At 59.2% G+C, this 26,147-nt stretch overlaps 5 protein-coding genes across 12 annotated transcripts in view; 4 read left to right on the top strand and 1 right to left on the bottom strand.

Annotated features, from left to right (window-relative positions):
* Positions 1–7,659, top strand: part of ACOT7 (acyl-CoA thioesterase 7) — a 193,562-nt gene extending 185,903 nt beyond the window's left edge. For both annotated transcript variants that reach the window (XM_050787345.1, XM_050787355.1), the window contains one exon: positions 7,236–7,659. In XM_050787345.1, the coding sequence (XP_050643302.1) occupies positions 7,236–7,334 (99 nt within the window). In that variant the 3' untranslated portion in view covers positions 7,335–7,659. The remainder of the gene's footprint in view (positions 1–7,235) is intronic.
* CHD5 (chromodomain helicase DNA binding protein 5) overlaps positions 1–26,147 on the top strand; it is a 239,481-nt gene that overhangs the window by 63,523 nt on the left and 149,811 nt on the right. The window lies entirely within an intron of this gene.
* RPL22 (ribosomal protein L22) overlaps positions 1–26,147 on the top strand; it is a 286,932-nt gene that overhangs the window by 197,027 nt on the left and 63,758 nt on the right. The window contains exon 1 of one of the 7 annotated variants that reach the window (XM_050787476.1): positions 8,250–8,255. The exons of the other annotated variants lie outside the window; for them this stretch is intronic. The gene's annotated coding sequence lies outside the window, so the exon portion shown is untranslated. Of the gene's footprint in view, positions 1–8,249; positions 8,256–26,147 lie in introns of those variants that run through there. 7 annotated transcript variants of the gene reach the window in all.
* Positions 1–26,147, bottom strand: part of THAP3 (THAP domain containing 3) — a 399,270-nt gene that overhangs the window by 370,381 nt on the left and 2,742 nt on the right. The window lies entirely within an intron of this gene.
* Positions 17,283–25,608, top strand: GPR153 (G protein-coupled receptor 153). The gene is made up of 5 exons (XM_050787269.1): positions 17,283–18,138; positions 18,543–18,972; positions 21,476–21,668; positions 22,367–22,551; positions 22,988–25,608. The coding sequence occupies exons 1-5, from the start codon at positions 17,783–17,785 to the stop codon at positions 23,651–23,653; spliced, it is 1,830 nt and encodes a 609-aa protein (XP_050643226.1). The 5' UTR covers positions 17,283–17,782; the 3' UTR covers positions 23,654–25,608.

The following is a 26,147-nucleotide window of genomic DNA, read 5'->3' as shown; positions in this document are numbered from 1 at the left end:
GTGAGCATGTGGCTTCTGGCCCACAGTGGGCACTCAGCAGGTGGCAGCTGTGATCATTATTGGTGTAGGCTGGGGACTGCCATGTCCACAGTCCCAGCACAGGAGCCTGGAGCCGAGCGTGCCGGGACCGCGGCACTCCGTGCCTGCAAGAGGGGCTCCTGAGAGGCCACCACCCAGGCCCCAGTCCCGACGCCTCTTCTCCCCTTTGTGGCGACGATCTCCCTGCCTCTGGCAGCAGCCTCCCGTTGGCCTTTATACCTCCTTTCTTGGCCCCACTCGGGGGCAGTTCTTTTGGGGTCTGAGCAGGTGCTGCTGGGTGAGGGGAGCCCCTGGTGAGGGTGTTTATGACTCTCCATGATGATCTCATTATTTGAGATTTCCGGCTGCTTTCTGCTGGAGGCTGGTGCAGTCCTGGGTGGGTGTGGCGGAGGAGGTAATTAACCCAGGCCTGCAGCTGCTGGGAGAGGCCGCAGCGGATGGCAGACAGGCTCCACTAAGACAAGGTCCTCAGGTGCAGCGAGACCCTGGGACACAGGTGCTTGTGAGGCTGGTGGTCCTGGCGCTAAGCTCACCGTTGCTGGCTTCATGCACAGGGCCCCTCGCCTGGCCATGCTGAGTGTCCTCAATAATGAGATGTTTTCATTGCTTTTGTGATTATCCCAAGACCCCTCTTGTCTCCTGTTATAACAGGGAGAGGGCATGCTACATGGCTTCCTAATTAAGAAGGTCTGTGTCCCTCAGGCTTACAGGAAGTTGTTATATCACCACTGGAAACGCTTTTTGTACCATTCATTAATTACAAAAAGGACAAGCAATTGATTTTACCGAGGGTGGAACTTAGTCACTCGTCCTCCATACCACGTTCCAAATGTGTGTTCTCCAAGCACAGAAAATGCAAAGTGGAAAACATTTGGTTTGCAGCATTCGGCTCTGAAAGCCACAGGCTTCCCCTCCAGTGGAAGAGAGCCCAGAAGACAGCAGTTGGCAGGAAGCACTAAGTGGAGGGAGGAAAAAGACGCAGACCCCAGGCCCAGGCAGCCACCAGGCTGCAGGGGAGTCAGGGGCTTGGTGCTGAGTGCCAGGCGGTGCTCCCTGAGCACCAGGGAGGGAGTGTACTGTCAACCTGCTACCCTGGGACCCTCCCCACACTTCTGTCCCCATGGGTGTTCATGATACCCTAAAGGCCCTGCTGCCTTAAGGCGACCCCAGGCCATCTAGCCCTCCTTTGGGGCAGCGACTCACCAGCAGGGCAGTCCTTGGAGTAGTCCCCAGGCTGCACTTGGCCTCAGGTATTTGTGAGGACAGCAGGACCGCCACGCAGACACACATGCATGCACCAGGGACCGCAGACACATGTGCACACACAGGTAGGAGCTCACGTGCGCCAGCACCACAGGAAGCACTTTGCCATGTCACTTTGTGGAGTTCCTGCTTCCAGGTGAACAAACCTGGCCCTGGGCCACACAGCTGGGCCCATGGGACTCAGAGTCCTGCTCCTGGCTGTGCTGCCCCATCCTTTCCATCAGGCAGGTGCCCGGGATACACGGTGGTCATGTGCCCTGAGCTTCCCTTTGCCACCTCATCTTTTCTCTCTGGCATATTCTTGGGGAGCCCCAGAGGCTCGGAGGAGCCTGCCTGAGGCCACAAGTGCGTGCCCGGCAGCTGGCACCACTGGCCAGTACCCCAGAGGCTCAAGTCCTTCCCCCACCAGCAGCCTCGGGGACTTGAGAGAGACATCTGTCTTCCCACAGAGCTCAGAGCGTTCTCTCCTCCTCCCCCCACCCCCAACCCTTCATTAAAAACAGCAGCAGCCAACAATGTACGCATTTATTTACTTTGCTGGATGGAGGGAGATGACTGCGAGGAGGCAGCAGCCGGGCCCTGGGTGGGGCCTTGTGCTGGAGACATCTGTCTTGCTCTGTCAGCTTCTCACCCAGCGGGACAAGGTGGCCTCTTTGTCACTCGGGTAGGAGAACTATTTAGCAGAGCCACGGCCTGGGGAGGCTGGCTGCCCACCAGCAGTGAGCCAGTAACCTCCTACCATGGGACAGACACCGCCCTGCCTCCCTTTGTTCCACCTCCCTCTGGGTGGTGAGCCTGGATCCTCAGGCACCTGGGACGTCCCTGCCCTTGACTGCCATCTTCATAAACTTCCACCCTGGAAGGATGCCCCGGGCACTCAGGGAGGAAGGCCGTGCCTTGGGAGGGCAGCGCTCATGGGTGGGCACTTCATCCAGTGACACTGAGGCTCCTGGGCTGGTCTGGACTCTGTCTCAGAGCCTGGAACATCCAGCACATAGCACCATCCCCGGAGACGGGAAAAGCAGTGGGGCCCGCACAGGCTCTCAGGCTCCCACACATCCATCCATCATCAGACAGCATTCACTTTGTCTGAGGGCAGAGAGAGCCTGGCTGATGAGTTTGCTGCAAATATTAAACAGCAGGACCACATCAGATCCACCTTGTGGCCCATTGCTGGGCGCCGGCTTCTCCCTCTGCCTTGAGCCGACCCTGAGAATGACCTGCACACGGGCTCGTGCCCGCCTCAGGCTGCATATTAACTGACCTCGTGAGAGGAGCAGCCACAGCCTTCAGCCTGTGGCATTGGGAATGCTTGATCGGGGGTGGGAGCAGCTGCAGTGGTTTCGGATAATATGGCTGAGGGCAGGGCAGGGCCCCTGCCTGGGGGAGGCCAAGCTCAGCAAGAGGGCCAGGGTGAGGTGAGGGGAGGCAGGGAAGCCCCTGACCCTGGTTCACCGTGGACACCCTGCAGGTCCATCACCTTCCTCACTTCCCATGCACGAGTCCCACCCCTAAAAGCCCCTCAGCATAGGATGACCTGGAGGGCGGCCTCCATGCCCAGGTTTAAATGGAGGCTCTCCCCTTACCCGCTCTGCCACTTTGGGCAAGTTACTCAGCCTCTCTGCTTCACTTCCTCATTGGTAAAAGTGGAACAGTCATCATTTCCATGCTGCTTGGTGGAGTTGTCAGGAAGACCCTGATACACACAGCCTGCCGCACCCTAAGCATGGGTCGCGCAGAGAATATCCCCTTATCGCTCTAGTCCCTGCTCTGGGTGCACAGCCCATGTAGGGGCAATGGGGCGGGAGGGCTCTCGTCTGCAGTGCCTTCTGCAGGCCCAGAGTTGGGTGGTCCTCCCACGTCCTCGGTGGCTGGAGGGCTGTGGTCACATCTCTGGTAAAGATGCCGAGAGCTGTGGGAAGTTACTCATATTCCACTCCCAGGTGGTCATGGAGGCCAGATCGTTAGGGGACACTGCTGTGTGTGGCTGGCAGAGGTGAGGACTGGGCTATCTGAAGTGCTGGAGGTTTTCTCGGCTCTTGGATGCAGATCTCCCTGCCATTCGGGCCGTGCTGCATGCGTGGGGCCTAGGGCCCGTCACACACCTATGAACTGGACCAGAACATTTCGAGCATGGTCCTGAGTTAGCTCTTAGCGCCTCTTGGCGGGGAGTGGGGAAAATCGCACCTGTGCACGGCCCGGATGGCTCCGTCAGCTCTGCCCACAGCCCACCACTTGTAAAGCCAGGACCCCGTCTCTTTGGGGCCTGGAGATCATTGGTGCCCGGGGAAGAAAGGAGGGGCTGGTTTTCCTAGATCTAGGTCTAGTTAGCTTTTTGCTTTTCTAGCTTTTAATTATAGAAAAAGTCAAATTATGCAAAAGTAAAGAGAAGAAAGAATTTCTGTGTCGTTATTAGCTTGGGGCCAGTCTCATGCATGGACAGCCCTGACCACTCCCCCACCACAGAGAGCTCTCACCTATGGAGGTTTCCTCTTTTAACAGCTTTATTGAGATGTAATTACATGCCGTTCTGTTCACCCACTTACAGGATACAATTCAGCAGGTGTTCGTCTATTCACAGAGGTGGACACCCCCCCCACAGTCTATTTCAAAACATTTTATCACCCCAAAAAGAAGCACCACTCCGTAGCTGCCACTGGTCCCCCAGCCCCAGGCAACCGCAAATCCACTTTCTGCCTCTGTGTATATGTCTCTCCTGGACATCTCGTATAAATGGGTGATAGGCAGCTCCCTGTGACCGGCTGCTTTCACCGTGTTGTTTTCAATGCCTGGTTGAACATGGCTGCAGGGAGAAATTTGGTCCCCACAACCCTGCCGTGAGGTGGACATTGGCCCATTTTACAAAACAGGAGTCGATGTGAGTCAGTGGTGAATCAGGATTCACACCCAGCTCCAGGGTTGAGGATGCTGGGCTGGTTTCCAGGTAGAATGAAGAGACCATCCCAGGAAGGGCGCACAGCATGGTCGGGTCCCGGGGTGGGCAAGCCTCTGCCTGAAGCAGCCCGTCCCAGAGGCCGGGCAGAGCTTGGTTCCTTATGAAAGGGGTCCCTGGCCAGCTCAGTTTGAGAAATACAAAAGTTAAACAGACTTGAGACGTTTCAGAACCTTCATCCCAGTGTACATTGTTTATTGTAAGAGGCCATTTAGTGCATAGATCCTCAAACCTGCCTGGCACAGACCATCAGAGAGGCTTCAACTCCCAGTGGAGTTGGGGAGGGAGCCCAGAGGATCTGTAGACACAGACAAGCAGCGAGGCAGGCACCTCCCGACCTGGCAGCCTTTCCTTCCTCAGCCCCTCTCCAGGGCCCTGGCCTTGGACGGGCCATTCCCACCGGTCCCCCAGGGCACCTGTGGTAACAGCTCCCAAGCTGGTGGCATTGGCTCCACAGAGCCATTTGCCACCTCTCTTCCCTTGGCCACTCCTGGTCCTCTGGTCCCTGAGAGCATTTGGCTGGGGACTCAGGCACTTGGGGAACAAGTTTCTCACCAGTCTCCCACATCTGCACGTTCCCAGGAAGTTCCCTCGTCGGGCCAGACCTGGCTCCTGTGGGCTGGGCGGGGGCTCCAGCTATGTCCCTTCTCACTCCAGATGCCTCTCCTGGGCCAGGCTCTCTCTCTCCTGCTTTCAAGGATTCTTTTTCTTTCCAAGCTCTTTGCCGTCTGTCCTCTCTGTGGAGGGCAGATACTCCACCAGCTAGAGGGAGGACCCGAGCCGAGGGGCCAGGCTTTCAGACTGGGAGGCGCCTGGGTGTGGTCTAGCCTGCCCGTCCCCAGCTCTCCTGCTCCCAGGGCTGCCACAGCCACTCCAACGCCAGCAGAACCCAGTACCAACCCCACCAGGCCCTGTTGCCTCATCGCCCAGCTCTGGGACCCCACCCCCACCCCACAGCACTTGCTCTGCCTGCTACAGGGTCTTCAAGGTAGGCAGGAAGCCAGGCTGTGGGCAGCTGCTCCTCTGCTGAGCCTCAGCCTTGGCCGCTGCAGGTGGACAGAAAGCTGCAGCTTCCCTCCGTATCACCAAGCAATTCCACAGGGGAAGGGGAGGACAAGGCCCCTATATCCCATCCTGGTGGCTTTGACCTTGCATTCTTGGCCATTTCAGATGTCCCCCGTTTGGGGCAGGAGCAGACGGGGAGGGGGCAGGGCCCTGCTACACAGGTGTGGTCCGTGGGCCACAGCTTGTGTCACCTGTGATCCTGTTAGAAGTGAGTCTCAGCTCCCAGACCCACTGGATCAGAATCTGCATTTACAAGACTGGCAGATGACTCAGATGCACTTAAAAGTTCCAGAAGCCCTGATCTAGCGCATTCTGCCTCAGTGTGCACAGAAGTCTTCAGCTGTGCCCAGCAGGATGTAGCCATGTATGTCTTCAGGGGACCTTATCATCTGCAGGGGCTGGGCTCTGTGCCCTCCAGGCCCAGGAATCTCAGGGGTCTTGCCCACTTAGAAGTGCTGCTAGAACTGAGAAAGAACATTTCGTTTTCCCTGGGCTGTTTCAGGTCAAATTGCATAGCCTCAAATTTTATTTTTAAAAGTCAGCCAGAGATCAAACCGTAGCAGCGGGAGGGACTTCTTCAATAAAGTGTCTTGGAAAAGCAGTTTTCCTGTGTACACCGAAGACTCTTCAAAGGGGGACCAGGACCGCTGCAAGGAGCACCACCTATTTCTTTAAATACCCGAAGATTCTATTGGCTCCAGGCTGGCGAGGTTTTGACAGTTTACACCTGGTGACATTTAGAGACCGATTTTGGAGAGAGCTGAGGGGAGGAGGCATTTGGTATAACTTGACATTACATCCTCTGACTGACTGCGCTCTCTCTTGCCAATATACCAGTTGTCTATAAAACACTTAGGCCCAAAAATAGCTGCACAGATTGGTGTCATTGTGGCTGAAATGAAGGGCAACTGCCCCATCTCTGTGGCTTTCAGACACCCTCAAAATGTCGCGATGAAATGTCCCAGAGGAATTAGCGCAGCTCATGAAACCCGACTTCTCAGCCAGGGTGGGGCCAGTCAGAACATGGCGTTGAGACACATGGGACCTCAGAAGTGACCACCTAATACTCCAGGGGTGGCACCTGCCCAGGGGCCACAAGACTTAGAGTGAAAGGGGGTGCCGTTCGTAATCGCAGCCGGTCAGCAGGCACGAACCAGGACTGTCCTGGGCAGAACCCAGTCTTTGGCCAAATCCCACCTGTTCAGTTGGCTCTGCCCCCAGAGCAATGAGATGGGGTCCCTGGGGTCCAAGGTGCCGCCTCCTGAGTGCACGGTCCAGAGCATGGTGACAGGGCTCCCTCCCCACAAAGCAGACCTATTGCTCCCAGTACGGGCTGGGGCCTTCTCAAGGCCACAGGCAGCACAGCGTCTGCCCACTTCTCTTTGGGGCAATGACCGTGTGCAGCTGGCTTTCCCCGCTTCTCTCTGGGGCAGTGGCCATGTGCAGCTGCGTTTCCCTGGGAGTGCAGCGAATACGGGGTCCTCTTCCTTTCCACTTATGTTCAGCTCCCGGGTTTCATTACCAAGTGCATTTTCCACCAAAGTCCAGTAGCAAACAGGCCCTGGGCTTGGAGTTCACCTGCTGTGAAAGGTGGGGTGAGGGTGTCACAGGGCTCAGCAGGTCCACTGACTGCTTCTGACCCGCCATGACCTTAGTGTCCCCGCCGTGGAGCTCTGCCACCCGTAGCTCCTGTGACCCTCAAAGCCTCTCGGCTGAGCATATTCAGCCCAGTCAGTGGGCCCATCAGCAAGGTGGGACATGAGCCCCATGCCTGGTACCTGGCAGTCCCAGGAGGCCAGTGGAGCCGAGGCGTGGTACTCTGCACCCACCAGGGCTGGGGCCCCAGGCGAGGTCACAAGGCCACGGCACTGGTTCTTCAGTGACCCTAACCTGCCTGTCTCTGTGTGGTCCACAGCCCGAGACCGAGGACGAGAAGAAGCGCTTTGAGGAAGGCAAAGGGCGGTACCTGCAGATGAAGGCGAAGCGACAGGGCCACACGGAGCCTCAGCCCTAGACTCCCTCCTCCTGCCGCTGGGGCCTCGAGTAGCCATGGCAACGGGCCCAGTGTGCACTCACTTAGAAGTTCCCCCCTTGGCCAAAAACCCGATTCACATTGAGAGCTGGTATTGTCTGAAGTTTTCGTATCACAGTGTTAACCTGTACTCTCTCCTGCAAACCAACACACCAAAGCTTTATTTATATCATTCCAGTGTCAATGCTACACAGTGTTGGCCCGAGCGCCGGGAGGCATTCCGCAGAAACCCTTGGGAATGCTTCCGAGCACGCTGTAGGGTGTGGGAAGAACCCAGCACCACTAATAAAGCTGCTGCTTGGCTGGACCCATGCGTCCTGGGTAGTCATTTGTCTTGGGGGGCTGCTTTCCCAGGGGGTGTGGGATGTGGGGGCTCCCACGGACAGTCTCAGCCCTCCCAGCACCGGTGTGTGCCCTAGAACCTCAGGCACAGCCACACCAACTGGTGTCCAGCTGGTGACTCGCTGGCTATGAATGCCCATTTCCCATGGGGCCCTGGTTTGGTGTCCTGGCCCCAGATACCCCAGCTCCCTGGACCTCACAGGCAGCCCTGATGCTGGGAGGATGTGGGCTCAGGGCCACACTGCCTGGTGGGAGTGCCAGCACCCCACAACCCCACTGGCTTGCAGAGGATGCCGGCTCTGAGCCTGTGTGGCTTTCCTATGAACAGGGTGGGGCTGCTTGGAAAGACTCAGAGGTGATGGTGTGGAAAGAGCCGAATGTGGCCTGGCTCAGCATGTGGGAGCCCCAACCTGACCCAGCCTCTTGCTAGAAACTGCCCAGACACCCCAACATCCTGTGTGAAGGAGCCCCCCAGCTGGCACCAGGACCCTGTGCCTGACGTGGAAACTCCCCTAGCCACTCAGGTAGGAGGCTGCCGGGATGGCTTATAGGGCAGGGGTCTGAGGGACAGCACGAATATGTGTCAGTGCCATCGGTGTGAAGCTGTGGGCATACGTGTCACTGACATATCTATGCATGTGTGTGTGCATCTGTCTCTGCATATCTGTGAGCACGTGTGTGGTGAGGGTATCAGTGCAGCACGGTTTATCTGTGCATCTGGCCCTGCCAAGGCCACTACAGGGGCCAGGACCCCACCTGCATCCACTGCTGAAAAGGAGGCTCCAACCAAGCATGCCCAGAGGTGGCATCTGGGAGAATGTTCCCGACTCAGTCTGTCCCTGAAGCCCCAACATCTGTCCTGCCGCCTGGAGAAGACCGGCCCGTCAACAGCTGCAGTCTCGCACAAGGCTCCCTCTGGCCCCTGGAGAGTGAGGACTTGGCTCCAGATGTGCAGAAACACCAGCCAAGAGCTTGGGAATCTGTCCCAGGCCCCAGTCACGGCTGACGGGCTTATTTCCTGTCTGGGAGGGGGTTGGGGGTGGGAGGGACAAGCTCAGCCACATGAAGCTTCTGCCACCCCACCCTGCCCCTTGGCCCCCTGGGGCTGGCCTCAGCCAGCCTCGGCCCCCAGCTCCACCCATGACCCATGCCAGAATGGTGCCCTGGGTTCAGAGCGATGAGGAGGCCACCCTTCCCAGCAAGCAGAAGGCCCAGGGCTGGCCACAGTGGGGCCTGAGCCCCGGGGCTCACTGAGGGGACCAGGTCCTCAAAGCACCCACATCCTTCACTTGAAGGTGGGCCCCACATCAGACTCCCTAGTTCAGTCCTGGCTCAGCCACTCATCCGTGTGGCTTTGGGCAAACCAGGCACCTAAAAACCGCCTCCCAGGGGCACCCAGCCCTTTGCAACAGATCTCAGCACGGCACAAAATAAGCCCAGGGCCCCAGGGCAGCCATCAGAGGCCATCTCCCACCTGCCCCAGAGACAGCTGAGGCCGGGCAGAGGCACTGGTGCAGGCAGTGGGTCAGCTGGGCTGGCTGAGGGGAGCCAGGCCCAGACAGAGGCATGGCTCTCCATAGCCGTGTGTGCAATCTTAACTGTGGTGTTTCTAAGTGGCATGGCTCTCGGTGGCCATAATTAAGTGTGGCGTTTCTACCGTTTCAGCCCGAGTCACAGGCGAGACATTTAGAAACACCACCCTTGATTACAGCTGCCCTGTGCCAGCCTCCCACTGCTGGTGGCCTATTTATAACCAGGGCCACCTGGAGGGGGAGCCAACCTGTCCACAGAGGGCTCACTGGGGGCACTGAGGGCCCTGGCTGTCCCAGAAACCCAGGAGTATAGGTGTGCATGGCCCCGGGTTCCTCCTTGCCCAGCCCCACAGTTATTGTGGGGCCTTTCTCTACAAACACTTCTTTTGTCTCATGGGACAGACCCTGAGGCCCATCCTGGGCCCCCTAAAAGCTGTTCAGGGACCTGGGGTATGGGGACAGTTTAGGCAGGTGCAGGCTGTGGAGCAGCCCTGGCCGGACTGGGCAAGCTCCAAGCATCTGTTTTGGCTGCAATCGGTTTGGGTCTCCTGGTCAGGTGCCCACTTTCCTCCAGACACAGGGGCGTCTAGTCACGGATGTGTCCCAGAGGCATGGAAGGACACTATGCCAGGCAGCCCCGGAGGCCTTGTGCCCATTGTGTGTGTGGTCAGGGGCTTTCTATAAGAGACAGGCACGATCCTCAGGAGGCGTCTCAGGGCTCCCATCAAGGAGCAGAAACGGTTCCCCCTGCATGGGGCCAGCTGAGGCTGTCAGTCTATGGGAGACAGCCTGTGCTCTATGAGGAGTGGTGATGGCATGAGGGCTTGGGAGGGAGGGGCGGAGGGGCGGGAAGGACGGGAGGAGAGGAGACGGAGAAGGGTTCAGGCGCTGGGCTGCAGACACTGGCCTCTCCCGGCTGGGCGGTGGTGCTCAGAGTTTCAGAACATTTCTGAGCCTGTAGGGGTGGCGGGGACCACTCGGCAGCCCGGTGGCCCATCCACTTTATTCCCTCAATGGACCCCCCAGGTCCAGGGAGCAGCGTGAATCCGTAACTGGCCCAACCTTGCCCCTCGCTGCCCCTGATCCAGACTGATTCCCAGTTCCTAGAAGCCGCTGGCCGTTGGTCCCGTGTCCTCTCCACGCCCCGCCCCGATTGTTCATCTTAGATGCGGCTTCCTCCGAGAAGGCCTCCCTGAGCCCCAGCCCTGGCCCCAGGTTCTCAGTGTCCATTTCTGCCCCAGCTCCCTCTGGCCCGCGGACCCCCAGAGCTCCGGGCCTGGGTCTTGCCCCGGCGTCTAAAGGCGGCGTCGGGAGTGTGCACCGAGCCGAGCTGGGAGCCAGCGGCGCCGCGCTGTCAGGAGGCGCCACCGGCCCAGGGCGGCTCGGCCCGGCCGCGGACGGACGCGGGGGCACGGCTGGGCTGCGGACGGGCAGACGGATGGACGGACGGACGGACCGACGGACTGACTGACAGACCGACAGACGGCCGCGGATGCCGCGCCCCGGAGCGGGCGGGGGCGGGGCGGGCCGAGGGGCGGCGCGGAGGCCCCGCCGGAGACATGCGCCCTGCTCCGCCCCCCGCCCCCCGCCCCCGGCCGCCCGGCGCAGCAGCGGAGCGGCGGGAGCGGAGCGCGGCGGCGGCGGAGGCGCCCAGGGGAGGGAGGGGCGGCGGAGCCGAGCCCACCGAGCGGAGCGCGCCGGCCGCCGGTGGTCGCCGCCAGCATGCCCCGGCCCACGGGCCGCTCCGCCGCCAGCCACCCCCGCGGCCCTCGGCGGCCCGCGCTCGGCCCAAAGGCGCGGGAACCGCAGCCGGAGCCGGAGGCGGGAGCAGCGAGCCGGAGCCCCGGACGCCCGAATGCAGGGTGAGCGCCGCCGCCCTGGCCCCTGGGGGCGGACGGGCCGGAGGACCCCGGGGGGAGGACACGGCGGGAAAGGAGGGGGCTTTCCGCGCTCTCTTGGTCGCGGGGTCCGTACGAGGGGCCACGAGCGGCGCTTAGCGCTGGCATCCCCCCAACTTGGGGACCTTCAGGGTAACTTCCCCGGGGCCAGCCCCTCCCTCCGTCCCCTTGCATCGGGACCTGGCAACGCCGTCCCTGGGGGCTCTCAGGGGACGGGGGCGGGGCGGTCTGGAGATCCCGAGCCCGCCCCTGCTCAGCGCAACCCGGAGGGGTCCGGAGGCCGCAGTCCCGCCAGGTTTCCCAGGCAGCCGCTTGGACGCGCCCTCGGCGTGGGGCAGGACTTGGGGGACCCACTGGGGACCAGTACGCGAGAGCACGCGAGTCGAAGCAGGGGTTGCACGAGCCGTGGGGGGATTGGAACCCCGGGGGGTTGGGACTGTAGGGGCGGGGACTGGGGGGGGCGTGCCGGAGATGTCCAGGTCTCGCGGTGCGCGTCCCTCCCTGGGCAAAGGCCAGGCCGGACCCCGTGGAACAGATCGGCTGCAGCGCGGGCGGAGACCAGCGTGGGGGCGGAAGCCGGGGCGCAGCCAGAGCCCGGGGAATCCTTTCAAGTTCTGGGTTCTCTTTGTTGCGCAATGGGGCCTCGCGGCCGCGCGGCCTCATTGGCCCAGAGCCGTGACGTCACGCCCCGGCCACGCCCGCGGGTCTTGCAGAGGGAGGCCGGGTGGGTCCCAGGCTGGCCGCACCTGCAGTCGGCCCTGCAGTAGGCGGGGAGGTGGGAAGCCAGGTCCTGAGATGCTGCGGGATGCTTTAAGTGCCCTGCAGGAGAAACTTCCCAGCAGGAAACAGTGCCATCCTGGGTCCCGTCGGCACTGTGGGGATCCCAGCCTGGGGTCTGGCCCTAGTGGCCGCTCCATTCTATGATGAATGAACAGAAAGGGTGCAATCCGTGGGTCTGTGGTCACTGTCTCAGCGCCAGACGGACACTTTGTTCCCACACAACCAGTCCTCTGTCACTCTGCACTTGGAACCCGGTGTCCACGCCCCGCCCCCCAGGACATTCCTCTCCCATGCCAGGACTACAGCACCCAGGAGTGCCTGTCCCCAAACCCAGCCCTGACACTATCCTCTCCGTGTTGCCCTGAGCTTCTGCCTGAAGTATTCCCGTCTGCAGTGTGGGAACAGTGAGACCTGCCCTGCAGACCTGAGGTTCAGAAAGAACTCAGCTCTAGGGACAACAACAACAACAACAACAACAACAACAAAATGCCCTTTTCCCCAACAGTTTAGGGTTTGAGAGGCCAGGACTTTGGTGTCAGGCAAGTGGAGTTTGGATCCTGGCTCAGGCATGTGCTGGCCAGGGCAAACGGCTTCACCTCTCCCTGCTTCTGCTGGACAAGCTTTACAGTGGGGAAGAATTTTGGGGACACTCACTGGAGGAGCATGCCCGTTTACAAGAGGATGCACGTGCCCCTGCCCACAGACCTAGAACCTTTTTTTTTTCTTTTTAAGACAGGGTCTCACTCTGTCACTCAGGCGAGTACAGTGGCACAATCATGGCTCACTGTATCCTTGACCTCCCCAGGCTCAGGTGATCCTCGCACCTCAGCCTCCCAAGTAGCTGGGACTATAGGCTCACACCACCACGCCTGGCCAATTTTTTATTTTTTGTACAGACAGGTTTTCACCATGTTGCCCAGGCTGGTCTCGAACTCCTGGGCTCAAGCCATCCACTCACCTTGGCCTCCCAGAGTGCTAGGATTACAGGCATGAGCCACGAGCCACAGCACCCGGCCTTCAGACCTAGAGCCTTTCCTGGCAGTAAGGCACCATTAGGCTAGACGAGAGGAAGAACTGGCACCGTGAAGGGCTGGGCTGGTTGCAGCCTATGGCCCCTTCCTCACCACCCTGCACCAGTAATCAACACGTGGACAGGGTGGGCTGGGCTAGACAGAGCCTATTGGGCATCTGAGGGAAGGCCTCCCAGTCTCACAGCCGAGGCGGCCCTGGGCAAGTAGAAATAGATGTTGACTTGATAAGTGCATGCTGAGTCCAGTTTCCTATTTGATAGCATAAAGACCACTGGTGTCTGCAGCCCTCTCGCCCACAGCGATTACTCACACTCTGCTCTGAACCCCCAAAAGGCTGCCAGGCACCCCAAAGGCTGGAGGTGGCCCAGTGCTCCCCTCACTCCTGAGGCTAGTCTGCCCCAGGTCCTGGTCCCAGTGAATATGTATCTGCCCGCAGGTCTGAGGCTCCCCAGCACCTCCAAGCTCAGTGTCTTGACCCATAAGAGACAGCACAAGGCTGGGTGCTCACGCCTGTAATCCCAGCACTTTGAGAGGCCCAGGCAGGCGAATCACCTGAGGTTGGGAGTTCAAGACCAGCCTGACCAACATGGAGAAACCCCATTTCTACTAAAAATACAAAATTAACTGGGCGAGGTGGTGCATGCCTGTAATCCCAATACTTTGGGAGGCCGAGGCAGGTGGATCACGAGGTCAGGAGTATGAGACCAGCCTGGCCAGAATGATGAAACCCCGTTTCTACTAAAAATACAAAAATTAGCTGGGCGTGGTGGCACGTGCCTATAACCCCATCTATCCAGGAGGCTGAGGCAGGAGAATCGCTTGAACCAGGGAGTCAGAAGTTGCAGTGAGCCGAGATCATGCCACTGCACTCCAGCCTGGCAACAGACCAAGACTCTATCTCAAAAAAAAAAAAAAAAAAAAAAAGCACAGCTCAGTGAGCTGGGAGGGCTTTAAGAGAGACATTTATTTAGATGGGGAGGCTTTGCTGAGTGCTTACTATGTGCCTGTCTGCATTCTAAACACTTTCCCTGGCATAGTGCAGTAACTACCCACAACGTTTTTCAAGGTAAGTATTATGTCCAGTTTACAGAGGAGAAAACTCAGGCACAAAGGAGTCACGCAACTCACTGGGAAGCTGGTTTTGGGGCCCTGCAGCCTCAGTGGAGTCCACGCTCTTTCTCGCATACCATGTGGCCTCTACGCTTCACTCAGGGTGGTTTACTAGACACGGGAGGGGCTGGTAGAGTCCAAGGGACCACCCTGCCTCCCACGCTGGGTCTGGGATGGGGAAGAGGAGGCTACTGTGCAAGCAGAAATCTAATAAACATTTGGGAAGGAATTTCCCTGGCTACAGCATTCCCCCCTACCCAGGAGGCCAGCGAAGGAGCCCCAATGTCGCCCAGACGAGGCTCCTTCCACAGGTCAGGGGTCTGGGCAGGTCCAGGGCAGGGGCACCAAGATGAATGAGACACATTCCTTGGGGCCTCGGAAGGTCCAGGGGAAGTTGGGCCACAGACAGACCAAAAGAACTGTGGACAAGAGGCTGGGCACCGTGGCTCATGCCTGTAATCCCAGCATTTTGGGAGGCCGAAGCAGGTGGATCACCTGAGGTCACAAGTTCGAGACCAGACTGGCCAACATGATGAAACCTCATCTCTACTAAAAATACAAAAAATTAGCAGGGTGTGGTGGTGGGCGCCTGTAATCCCAGCTACTTGGAAGGCTGAGGCAGGAAAATAGTTTGAACCCAGGAGGCGGAGGTTGCAGTGAGCCGAGATCCACCCTGGGTAACGAGTAAAACTCCATCTCAAAAAACAAAAGAAAGAACTCTGGACAAGACAAGCAGGAGGCCTGCCAGCTGGTGGCTGGGACATCGCTGCCTTCCCTGCCCGAGAGCCAGGGGCCTTGGCTAAGGCAACAGTGGCCCCCCACCTTGAGCTGAAGATACTTCCTCTCTGGGGGGCATGGGGCGTGTCTGGTGCTGTCGATGCCCATGAGGACCGGAGCATGAGAAAGAGAGCAAATGAGGCTAAATGGGCCCTGGGTGAGAAGGGCCAGTTAAGTGTGATCAGAGCACAAAGTAGGCCTTCACTTGGCACTTGGCTTCTCCCACATTGCCTGCCTGGGCTGCAGCCAGAGGGCTGCCAGGCTGGGAAGGGTGAGGGAGGGACTCGCTGCCCAGCCCCCTGGCAGGATGGGTGCTTCCCTGCTCCCCGCCACGTGCCTGCTGCCCAGCATCCTGTGTCCCCGACTCACATGGAAAGGCCATCGGCACTTCCTCTGACTTCAGAGTCAAGCTCTGGTCTGGTTTACGGGCTGTCTCCAGGCCCTTGCTGCCCAAGCCAACCAGAGCATGAGACTAGCCACCACCCCAGAGCACCCACTGTGTGCCAGACCTGGGCCCAGGGCTACAGAGATGTGGCTGCTGTCCACCTCAGCCTCCTCATAGAAGAAGCACTGAAGTCCCTTAGAGGAGAAGGTACAGTGACCTTGCCCCAGCCATACCACTGCTGTGTGGGGGCTTTAACCCCCGCCCGGGGTCTGGCTATGGAAGGCCAGCTGGGGGCTGACATAGCAGACTGCCTGCCCCCTCTCAGGGTGGTCAGGAAAGTGGTGACCAGCTCCCTTCCCCAACAGGTCACTTGGGGAACAGGAGAGGGAAATGGAGGTTCAGGGGGCATGGTCCTCCTGGACATGTCCTCATGTGGCCTGATGAAGTGGAATGAAGGCAAGCGCGGCAGAGGTGTCCACTGTGGGGGGCTCTGGCATAGGCTGTGTGAGGATTCTGGAACATTTGATGACAAGAGGACTTGTTCTGGGATAGTGCCAGGGCATGCACAGGGCAAGAGTGCCCATCTGGACCCACCATGGCTGGTTCCCTGAGGATTCAGGTAACCTGGAAGGAAACCCAGATATTGAGCTTTGACCAGGAGTGGATGGAAATGAAGGATACACACTTACTGGGCACCCCCGTATACAGCCCCTGGGTGTCAGGGACATGGGCAGGAGGGTCCTCCCCGGGGGTGGAGAGGAGGGTGCAGCCTGATGTAAGCCAGGGCCAGATAGGTCATGGTGCGCCGGGGCCTTCCCTGCCTTAGGGCATTTGTGCTGCTGTAACACAGTGCTTAAGACCCAGTAACTCATGACGAACAGATTTATGTCTCGCCAGGTGTGGGAGCACTCACCCTGTAATCCCAGCTACTCAGGGAGCACTCGCCCTGTAATCCCAGCTACTGAGGAAGTTTAGATGTGAGGATCGCTTGAGCTCAGGAGTTTGAGACCAGCCTGGGCAACATAGTGAGACTCTGTCTCTAAAATATAAAAATAAGGCCGGGTGCGGCGGCTCGTGCCTGTGATCCCGGCACTCTGGGAGGCTGAAGTGGGCAGGTCACTTGAGGTCAGGAGTTTGAGACCAGCCTGGGCAACATGGTTAAACTCTGTTTCTACTAAAAATACAAAAAAATTTAGCCGGGCATGGTGGTACATGCATGTAGTCCCAGCCACTCGGGAGGCTGAGGCACAAGGATGGCTTGAACCCGGGAGGTGGAGGTTGCAGGGGCTGAGGTGGTGCCAGTGCACTCCAGCCTGGGTGACAGAGCAAGACTCAGAAAGAAAGAGAGAGAGAGAGAGAGAGAGAGAGAGAGAGAGAGAAAGGGAAAGAAGGGAAGGAAAGGAAGGAAAGGAAAGGAAGGAAAAGATACACATATATATATATAAATGTTTTTTTCAAAAAAGAAAAGCTGAGAAATCCAAAATCAAGGTGCTGGCAGGTTTGGTGTCTGGCAAGTCCTGGTCTATGCTTCAAAGATGGTGCCTTGCATGCTGTGTCCTTTGGAGAGGAGCAGCACTGTTGCTCAGGTGGCAGAAGAGAGAAAGCTCCCTGAGAGAGAACTCACTCCCAGAAGCCGTTTTGTAAACACATTAAACCCACCCATGGCCTAATCACCTCTTAAATGTTTCATGGCCAGGCACTGTGGCTCACACCTGTAATCCCAACACTTTGGGAGGCCAAGGTGGGAGGACTGCTTGAGGCCGGGAGTCTGAGACCAACCTGGGCAACAGAGCAAGACCCCATCTCTACAAAAAAAGTTAAACTAGCCAGGCAGGGCATGGGGCTAACCCCTATAATCTCAGCACTTTGGGAAGCCAAGGCAGGTGGATCATGAGGTCAGGAGTTCAAGACCAGCCTGACCAACATGGTGAAACCCTGTCTCTACTAAAAATACAAAAATTAGCCGGGCGTGGTGGTGCGTGCCTGTAATCCCAGCTACTCAGGAGGCTGAGGCTGGAGAATTGCTTGAACCCGGGAGGTGAAGGTTGTAGTGAGCCAAGATCATGCCATTGCACTCCAGCCTGGGTGACAGAGCAAGATTCCGTTTCAAAAAAAAAAAGTAGCCAGGCATGGCAGTGTACCCCTGTAGTCCCAGCTACTCGGAAGGCTGAGTGGGGAGGATCACCTGAGCCCAGGAGTTCCGTGCCACAGTGAGCTATGATCTCACCACTGCACTCCAGCCTGGGTGATAGAGCAAGACCTAATTTCTAAAAAAATAGTCTTACCTCTTAATACTATTAGAATGGCAATTAAATCTCAACACAAGTTTTAATTAAATTTCAACATGAGTTTTGCAGGGGACATTCAAAGTGTAGTGCTCACCATCATCTCCCATCCCAAGTACCCAAGGGCTACAATGCTGTCGCCAGAGCAGAAGTCACTGAGTGCCCATTGCCACCCCCTACAGATGCTCGTGGTCCCAGCATCCCTGAGCCGCCAGGAGTGAGGGCTGCTGCTCCCCGAGACCTGGCTCCAAGGAGGATGCCACAGCCACCTGTCAGCTCCGGTCTGCACCATGAGTGATGAGCGGCGGCTGCCTGGCAGTGCAGTGGGCTGGCTGGCATGTGGGGGCCTCTCCCTGGTGGCCAATGCCTGGGGCATCCTCAGCGTTGGCGCCAAGCAGAAGAAGTGGAAGCCCCTGGAGTTCCTGCTATGTATGCTTGCGGCCACCCACATGCTCAACGTGGCTGTGCCCATTGCCACCTACTCCGTGGTGCAGCTGCGGCGGCAGCGCCCCGACTTCGAGTGGAATGAGGGTCTCTGCAAGGTCTTCGTGTCCACCTTCTACACCCTCACCCTGGCCACCTGTTTCTCTGTCACTTCCCTCTCCTACCACCGCATGTGGATGGTCTGCTGGCCCGTCAACTACCGGTGAGCACGTGAAGCTCTGGGGTTCTTGGGGTTCCATGCAGGCATGAAAACAAAGACATGTCTGGTGTGCCCATGTGCACATAGGAGTGGCCACACCTGTGGCATGCTGGGAGGGCAGGCAGGCTCAGGAGGGGCCGCTGTAAGCTGCTGGGGGCACACACGTAGCTTTGCATGGGTAGACACAAGCAGCCAATACGGAATGCTTGGAAGAGGGACGTGCGACAATGTTCATAGTGTCTCCTATGCAAGGAACAAGGCCCCACCACACTGGCTGTGCCATGACTATGATGTACTGGGGGGTGTGGGGTGCCTGGGTGGTGAGGATCCCCTACATGTCCCCAGAGGCCTGGGGAGGCCCCTGTGGGTGACGCCAGATCCCTCTGTTCCACCTTGCCCCATGCCAGGCTAAGCAATGCCAAGAAGCAGGCGGTGCACACAGTCATGGGTATCTGGATGGTGTCCTTCATCCTGTCGGCCCTGCCTGCCGTTGGCTGGCACGACACCAGCGAGCGCTTCTACACCCATGGCTGCCGCTTCATTGTGGCTGAGATCGGCCTGGGCTTCGGCGTCTGCTTCCTGCTGCTGGTGGGCGGCAGCGTGACCATGGGCGTGGTCTGCACAGCCATCGCCCTCTTCCAGACGCTGGCCGTGCAGGTGGGGCGCCGGGCTGACCGCCGCGCCTTCACTGTGCCCACCATCGTGGTGGAGGATGCGCAGGGCAAGCGGCGCTCCTCCATCGATGGCTCAGAGCCCGCCAAAACCTCTCTGCAGATCACGGGCCTCGTGACCACCATAGTCTTCATCTACGACTGCCTCATGGGCTTCCCTGTGCTGGTGGGTGACAGCGTCGGGCAAGGGAGCCTGTCTCTGGGACAGCCCTGGGACTGCTTATACTCCAGGCATCAGGTGGTTGAGTCCTCAGACCCAATCCTTTGAGATGGGCTTGATCATTGTCCCCATTTTCCAGATTTGGAAACCGAGGTTCAGAGAGGTGCAAAGACCTGCCTAGAGTCAGGGCAGCCTGGTGGGACTCGAGCCCACATCTGGCAACTGCAGGGCCCGGGCCTTCCTGCTACAGTGCAGAAGAGTTTGCTCCCCTCACCCAAGGCCCGTTTTTTTGTTTTTGTTTTATTTTATTTTATTTATTTACTTATTTTTTTGAGACAGAGTTTTGCTCTTGTTGCCCAGGCTGAATGTGCAGTGGTGCAATCTCAGCTCACTGTAACCTCTGCCTCTTGGGTTCAAGCGAGTCTCTTGCCTCAGCCTCCCAAGTAGCTGGGATTACAGGCACCCACCACCACGCCTGGCTAATTTTTTTAATTTTTTTTAATTTTTAGTAGAGACGGGTTTTTACCATGTTGGTCAGGCTGGTCTCAAACTCCTGACCTCAAGTGATCCGCCCGTCTCAACCTCCCAAACTGCTGGGATTACAGGTGTGAACCACTGCATCCGGCCTCAAGGGCCATTTGATGCAGAGGTGGGATAGCATGCCCATGGGTTTCCTGGTGGATCCAGGTCCCAGGATGGACAGAAGGAGCTTTGGTGCCGTAGGTAGGTAGGGGCGCTGGATCAGGAGACAGAGCAAGGCCAGGGCGGACCTCAAATGTCTGTTGGGGAGTTGCTCTTGGTACTAACTTCTGGGGAAGACCAAGGTGAGGGCTGCTGTGAGAAGGGCCTTGCCAACAAGAGTCTGAGGTCCAGAGGGGCTGCCTAGGGTCCTCTTGGTGAAGCTGGGACCAGCTTGGCCCAAAAATGAAGTCTGGACTCAGTAGCTAACCCCTCCCCACTGCAGGACTCTATGCCCGTCCCTGAAAGGTCTGCAGTGAGACAGGGAGAGGACTGGGGCAAAGACTAGCCTGATGTGTTTCATTCAAGCAGCAGGCAAGGCTGCCTCCCCTGAGTCACTGCAGGACATGAGGACACGGGCTCCAGAACAGTGACTCGGGGGGTAGAGCTTCAGAGTCGGAGCCTTGATCAGGAGGCAGCCCCCACTGCCCCACCCTCAGCAGTCCTGGTTCCCCCCAGCTAAGGGTCTTCATGTGTACAGTGGGGCCTGGCGGCCCAGCCACTGTGCAGATGGAGGGCAGGGGCTTCGTGAAACAGCAGAGACCCACGAGGCACCTCGGGAGCAGAGTGGGGGCAGTGTGGGGGAGGGGCGGGCTGGGAGGGACTTGGAGCCATCCCCGCTTCTCTTAAGGACAGGGAAGAGGTTACGGCTTGTGGGGCTACTCCATGCTGCTGTTATAAAGTGTCCAGAATCGGCGGGCGCGGTGGCTCAAGCCTGTAATCCCAGCATTTTGGGAGGCCGAGACGGGTGGATCACAAGGTCAGGAGATCAAGACCATCCCGGCGAACACAGTGAAACCCCGTCTCTACTAAAACTACAAAAAACTAGCCGGGCGAGGTGGCGGGCGCCTGTAGTCCCAGCTACTCGGGAGGCTGAGGCAGGAGAATGGCGTGAACCCAGGAGGCGGAGCTGCAGTGAGCTGAGATCCGGCCACTGCCCTCCAGCCTGGGCGACAGAGCAAGACTCCGTCTCAAAAAATAAAAATAAAAAAATAAAGTGTCCAGAATCTTCACCCTCTAGAGCATGGGCTGTTCTTAGCCCATTTTCCAGATGAAGACACTGAGCCCCAAAGAGGTTTAGCAGCTTTCTGAGGGTCATGTGGCCCACAAATGACAGAACGAACATCCCCACATCATCCACACTTTCACTCTTTTGTGGCAATCACTTAAGTATCGCTCTTTGGGACACAGCAATGAGGTCTCTCCTGGGAGAGGAGGAATGCAGGGTCCCTGGGCAGGGACCCAAAAGCAGGGTTAGGGCCGAGGAGGCCACTGGCTGGGAAGCGGGGGGCAGAATCTGGAATAGGCTTGAAACCTGGTTCTCTAAGCCTCAGTTTCCTCATCTCAAAGGGGGTGGCAGCCAGGCACAGTGATTCATACCTGTAATCCCAGCACTTTGGGAGGCCGAGGCAGGAGGATCGCGAGGCTGCAGTGAGCCATCATTGAGCCACTGCACTCCAGCCTGGGTGACAGAGTGAGACTCTGTCTCAAAACAAAGCGGGGAGGAGGTGGTAATCCATGCCCCACTTCTCTCCATAGGCAGCCAGGAGGGAGACAAAGCAGGGCCACCCACTGCTGCCCAGCAGCCAGGTAGCTCCCGGAGTGCAGGGCCTCCCACTGCCAAGCTCGAGCCCTTTCCTCCCGAAAGGCCCCTTCTCCTTGGCAGGTACCACCTGTCAGACCTGCCGCACACATGGGGAGACCGAGACCCGGGGAGCTTGTGTGATGGTGCGGGGTCCTGCAGGTGCCAGGCCAAGCCCTGTGCCCACAGGTGGTGAGCTTCAGCAGCCTGCGGGCCGACGCCTCAGCGCCCTGGATGGCGCTCTGCGTGCTGTGGTGCTCCGTGGCCCAGGCCCTGCTGCTGCCTGTGTTCCTCTGGGCCTGCGACCGCTACCGGGCCGACCTCAAGGCTGTCCGGGAGAAGTGCATGGCCCTCATGGCCAATGACGAGGAGTCAGATGACGGTGAGGATGGTCTAAGAGTGACCCCGGGGAGAGTGGTGTCTGGGAGAGGTCATTGAGGTTGGCAAGAAAACGGCTGTCAGGCAACCCCCCTAAGGTGACTTCATTCTCAACCACCAGACACCCCCTGTGTCACTCCCAAAAGTACTTAAATGTCCAAGGGACCCAAGCCAGCTTCCCACAGGGCACTCTCCTATCTAGCTTGGCTGCCCTAGGTTCCAAGTAATGGGATGTTCTGGTTAACAGAGAGCAGGGTAGACATGTCTGCAAGTGCTCCAGCTGAGCTCCCAGGCTTACCCCCCAACCTCAGGGATCCCCAGCAAGCTGCCCTGGGGGCTCCTGCAGACCCAGGTCCTGTCTGGATACCATTATCAGCAATACCATGACCCTCGGCCCAGCCCTTGCTCTGTCCAGGCACTGCCAGCCCTTTGTATGTGTTATTTAGTCCTCCCAGGGTCACCTCAGGTCCCACCCCATGTCCTAGATAAGGAAGCAGTCTCAGTGAGTGAGCTCCCTGCCCTGTCTCACAGTTAAAGGGTGGCATATTTGGGATTTGAACCCAGAACCCCTCCGCTTCCCTTTTCAGCTAACCAGCCCCCACCTTGTATGTGTCTGTTGGGTCAGGGGGTCCCTGAGATTCCCTCCCAGATGCTCCCAAGTTTCCATGGCCCTAAGGCTCTGCCTGCCCCACCACCCCACAGAGACCAGCCTGGAAGGTGGCATCTCCCCGGATCTGGTGTTGGAGCGCTCCCTGGACTATGGCTATGGAGGTGACTTTGTGGCCCTAGATAGGATGGCCAAGTATGAGATCTCTGCCCTGGAGGGGGGCCTGCCCCAGCTCTACCCGCTGCGGCCCCTGCAGGAGGACAAGATGCAGTACCTGCAGGTGAGCACAGGGCTGGGGGAGAGGCCGCACCTGCGGGTGGCGGGGTGTCCTGACCTCCCTGAGGCCTCTCCACTCGGAGCCCATCTCACGCCTTCTGCAGTTGCAGGGGTGGCTGTCACCATCCAAGGACGTGCTGGCCAAAGGTCACACAGCCTGTGTGGGTGGGCCCCAACCGCCACCCCCATGGCCCCTGTCACCTGAATTATCTCCTGCCGGCTCAGTGTCCTCAAGGAGCGCCCTCCCCAACCAACCCCAGCTATCTGGCACAGCCCTGCGGCTCGGAGAGACTGCGCCAAACCCCACGGCTCCCAGCCAGGCTGCCCCGGCGCGCAGCCTGATCCCTAACCCATGGAAGGCCCTTCCCCGGGGTGGAGAAGGGTTTGTCCCGGTTTTCCAGGAGGGCAGCTCGGGGTAAAAGCCAGCCGCGTCCTGACAGGTCCCGCCCACGCGGCGCTTCTCCCACGACGACGCGGACGTGTGGGCCGCCGTCCCGCTGCCCGCCTTCCTGCCGCGCTGGGGCTCCGGCGAGGACCTGGCCGCCCTGGCGCACCTGATGCTGCCCGCCGGGCCTGAGCGGCGCCGCGCCAGCCTGCTGGCCTTTGCGGAGGACGCACCCCCGTCCCGCGCGCGCCGCCGCTCGGCCGAGAGCCTGCTGTCGCTGCGGCCCTCGGCCCTGGACAGCGGCCTGCGGCGAGCCTGCGACTCGCCCCCAGGCAGCCCGCGCCGCCGCCCCGGGCCCGGCCCCCGCTCCGCCTCGGCCTCTCTACTGCCCGATGCCTTCGCCCTGACCGCCTTCGAGTGCGAGCCACAGGCCCTGCGCCGCCCGCCCGGGCCCTTCCCCGCTGCACCTGCCATCCCCGACGGCACCGATCCCGGAGAGGCCCCGACGCCCCCAAGCAGCGCCCAGCGGAGCCCCGGGCCACGCCCCTCTGCGCACCCGCACGCCGGCTTTCTGCGCCCCGGCCTGAGCACATCGTGGGGCGAGCCCGGGGGGCTGCGCACGGAGGGCGGCGGCGGCAGCACCAGCAGCTTCCTAAGCACCCCCTCCGAATCCTCGGGCTACGCCACGCTTCACTCGGACTCGCTGGGCTCCGCGTCCTAGGACCGCCGGCGCCTCCCCACGGACGCCAGTCAGGCCAGGCCGCCCTCCAGGGCCACGGCACCAAGGACGCCCGCCTCCGCCCCTCCCAGGGGTGAGGGAGCGTTGGCCTCTGCGTTTGTCTTCCGGCTCCTCTCAGCTGGCCTTGTCCCAAGGGCGACGGCTGCACCGGACGACTGCACTGGAACCGCATGTTCCTGGCTGAGTGAGGTCGGGCCTGGGGAACTGAGTGACATCCCAAGTTTGGGCTTGGGAAGTGAGTGACATGTGCACGTCCAGGTGCGCCATCACCAACCCTGGGCAACAGGACATCGCGAGCAGGGAACCTGAAACAGGGCCACTGCGGGACCGAACAAAGCCCCGCCTTGGAGAGGCTGAGCTGGAGCCACTGGACTCCCCAGGGGCTTTCCACCCACACTGCACCATAACTGCCACACCTGGGGGGGGGGGCGGGGGTACAGTGGATCTCTAAGCACAGGGGTCTTCAGAGCCCAAACAAGCTCTGATCAGGTCTCTCTGCTTCCGACCTGTCCTGCCTCAGTTTTCCCATCTGATGAGCAGGTGACCACGTTAACTCTCAGGGCTGTTTGAAGTCTCTTGGTCGTAGGCCCTGGCCACTGAGTGGCCCAGGTGTGAGAGGTCGTCTAGGGCTCTGTGTGGCCTTTGTGGAGGTCTGTATTCAGCATGTGGCCTGGTGTGGCCCCCTAGGCCTGAGGCCTCCTACTCTCCGTGCCCCCTACCCCCTTGGAAACCCACACTCCACCCCAGCTAAGCACAACACTCTGCACCACCACCACTGGCACCTCAGCCACCTTGACCACCATTAGTGTCCCCACCCTCGTTACTCTGCAATCGTTGCCTGTTCCCACCACATCAGCTCCCCCCATGGCTCCCACCATGTGTGCGGTGCAGGCAGAGAGCACGAGGGCAGCAGGGCCTGGGCTTCCGTGTCCCCATGTCCTCCCCAGCCTCACTCCCCACCCGTGCAGGCCTGGCCAGGAAGGGATCCTGGCAGGGGCTTCCAGGTTCTCAGCTGCAAGGCCTGGCTCTGGCAGGCGTCCAACCCCTGAAGCAATGTATTTCTTTGCCTTCCCTCCTGGGCAGACCCTTTACAGGCCTGGGCATTGCCATGGGCCCTGGGTCTTCCCAGGCTAAGGAAAACCAGGAACAGCTATAACCTTGAGCTGGTGAAATAGGGCAGATGAGAAAGCTGTCTCCTCCAGACCCTACCCCTATGCAGTGGCCCCACAATATGAAAACCTGGGGTACTTTCCAAGGTCAGCATACAGCCTGCCTGTACCCAGTTCCTTCTGGCCGTCAGGTGGCCAAGCCTATCTCATCACCCTTCAGATAGGGTCCCACTCCCAGAACAAGCTGCTGGCATGGGGTGGGAGGCTGCCTAAGCCTGTCTCTGCTTCAGAGGCCCCTCCAGTCCCTGGCTGTGGGGTAACTGGGGGTATGAGCTGTGGCCACAGATGAGCAAGGCAGGGAAGTGCAATCCAACCCTGGCCGCGGGAGGGGCCATCTCTGGCCAATGCTGCTGTGCCTTCAAGGACTGACAAGTTACGTAGGGGCAGAGGTCACCAGCTAGCCATTGTCTCCTCCATCTGGGGGCCGTCTGTCCACTTGTCACCTTAGGTTTTCACTCATTTGTCACCTTGGGGTTTTACTCTGTATGTTTCATATCCAACGGCAATACAGGGGGACAGAGTCCCCTAAATCACTCCAGTCCTGCGGTTTTTACAAAAATAAAGGGGGGGACCCTGGGCCTGGAGTTCTCTCCCAAACTTTGGCCTCCAGGCCTGTTCGCTGCGTTTCTAAGGAACTTGACCCTGGCCTCACTGGGGAGGGAGTTGTCTTCATAGCACACCCAGAGCCAGGGATCCCTTTGTAGTTTTTTGACAACTGAGCATTTCTCTTCTGTACAGGACCCAATAAAAACTTCCTTATGATTTGCACCTGGCATTCCAAGGCTGGTTTCATGGAAAACCCTTCTACAAGCTCACAGCGGGGCTGGTCAGCTGCCCCTTAATGTCTTCCTCTGGAACCTGAGTTCTGGTAGTGCGCCATTTTTGGGGGGTTGGACTTGCCCTCTGTCTTCAAATGCTGCAGTCCCACCAGCGAGTGAGGAGTGAGATGGTCCTGGAGTAACAACAGGATAAAGCAGTGGGGTGGGCTCTACAGCCCACCAGTGGAGGAAAGGCCCTGTTAGCCCAGGTGGCAACCCCTGCCCCAGGGTTGGCACCTGGGGCTGCTAGTCACCGTGAGCTTGACTGAAGAGAGTGAACAGGTCAGGGCAATAGGAGCTGGGCCTAAGCCACCTGGGACTTGTTGAGCCCCTGTCCCCGCGCGGCCCTCCTGGAATTTGGAGGAAGGACTTTTGGGTCTGCAGTGCAACACCGCCACCTGGTGGACTGCAGAGGGATTTGTCCTGGCCTCCACTCCACCCCACACCGCAGGAAGCACAGACCCGAGAGGCCAACCTGGACGGCGACAG

The sequence above is a fragment of the Macaca thibetana genome, chromosome 1 (genome assembly GCF_024542745.1).
Source record: "Macaca thibetana thibetana isolate TM-01 chromosome 1, ASM2454274v1, whole genome shotgun sequence".
Classification (NCBI taxonomy): domain Eukaryota; kingdom Metazoa; phylum Chordata; class Mammalia; order Primates; family Cercopithecidae; genus Macaca; species Macaca thibetana.
The sequence above is the reverse complement of the archived record's forward strand: the minus strand, read 5'-3'. Positions and strand labels throughout refer to the sequence as shown.

Coding starts and splice junctions, on each gene's coding strand:
- GPR153 (XM_050787269.1), top strand. CDS start 17,783: ATGAGTGATGAGCGGCGGCTGCCTGGCAGTGCAGTGGGCTGGCTGGCA. Junction 18,139..18,542: donor TGCTGGCCCGTCAACTACCG/GTGAGCACGTGA, acceptor GCCCCATGCCAG/GCTAAGCAATGCCAAGAAGC. Junction 22,552..22,987: donor ACAAGATGCAGTACCTGCAG/GTGAGCACAGGG, acceptor GCGTCCTGACAG/GTCCCGCCCACGCGGCGCTT.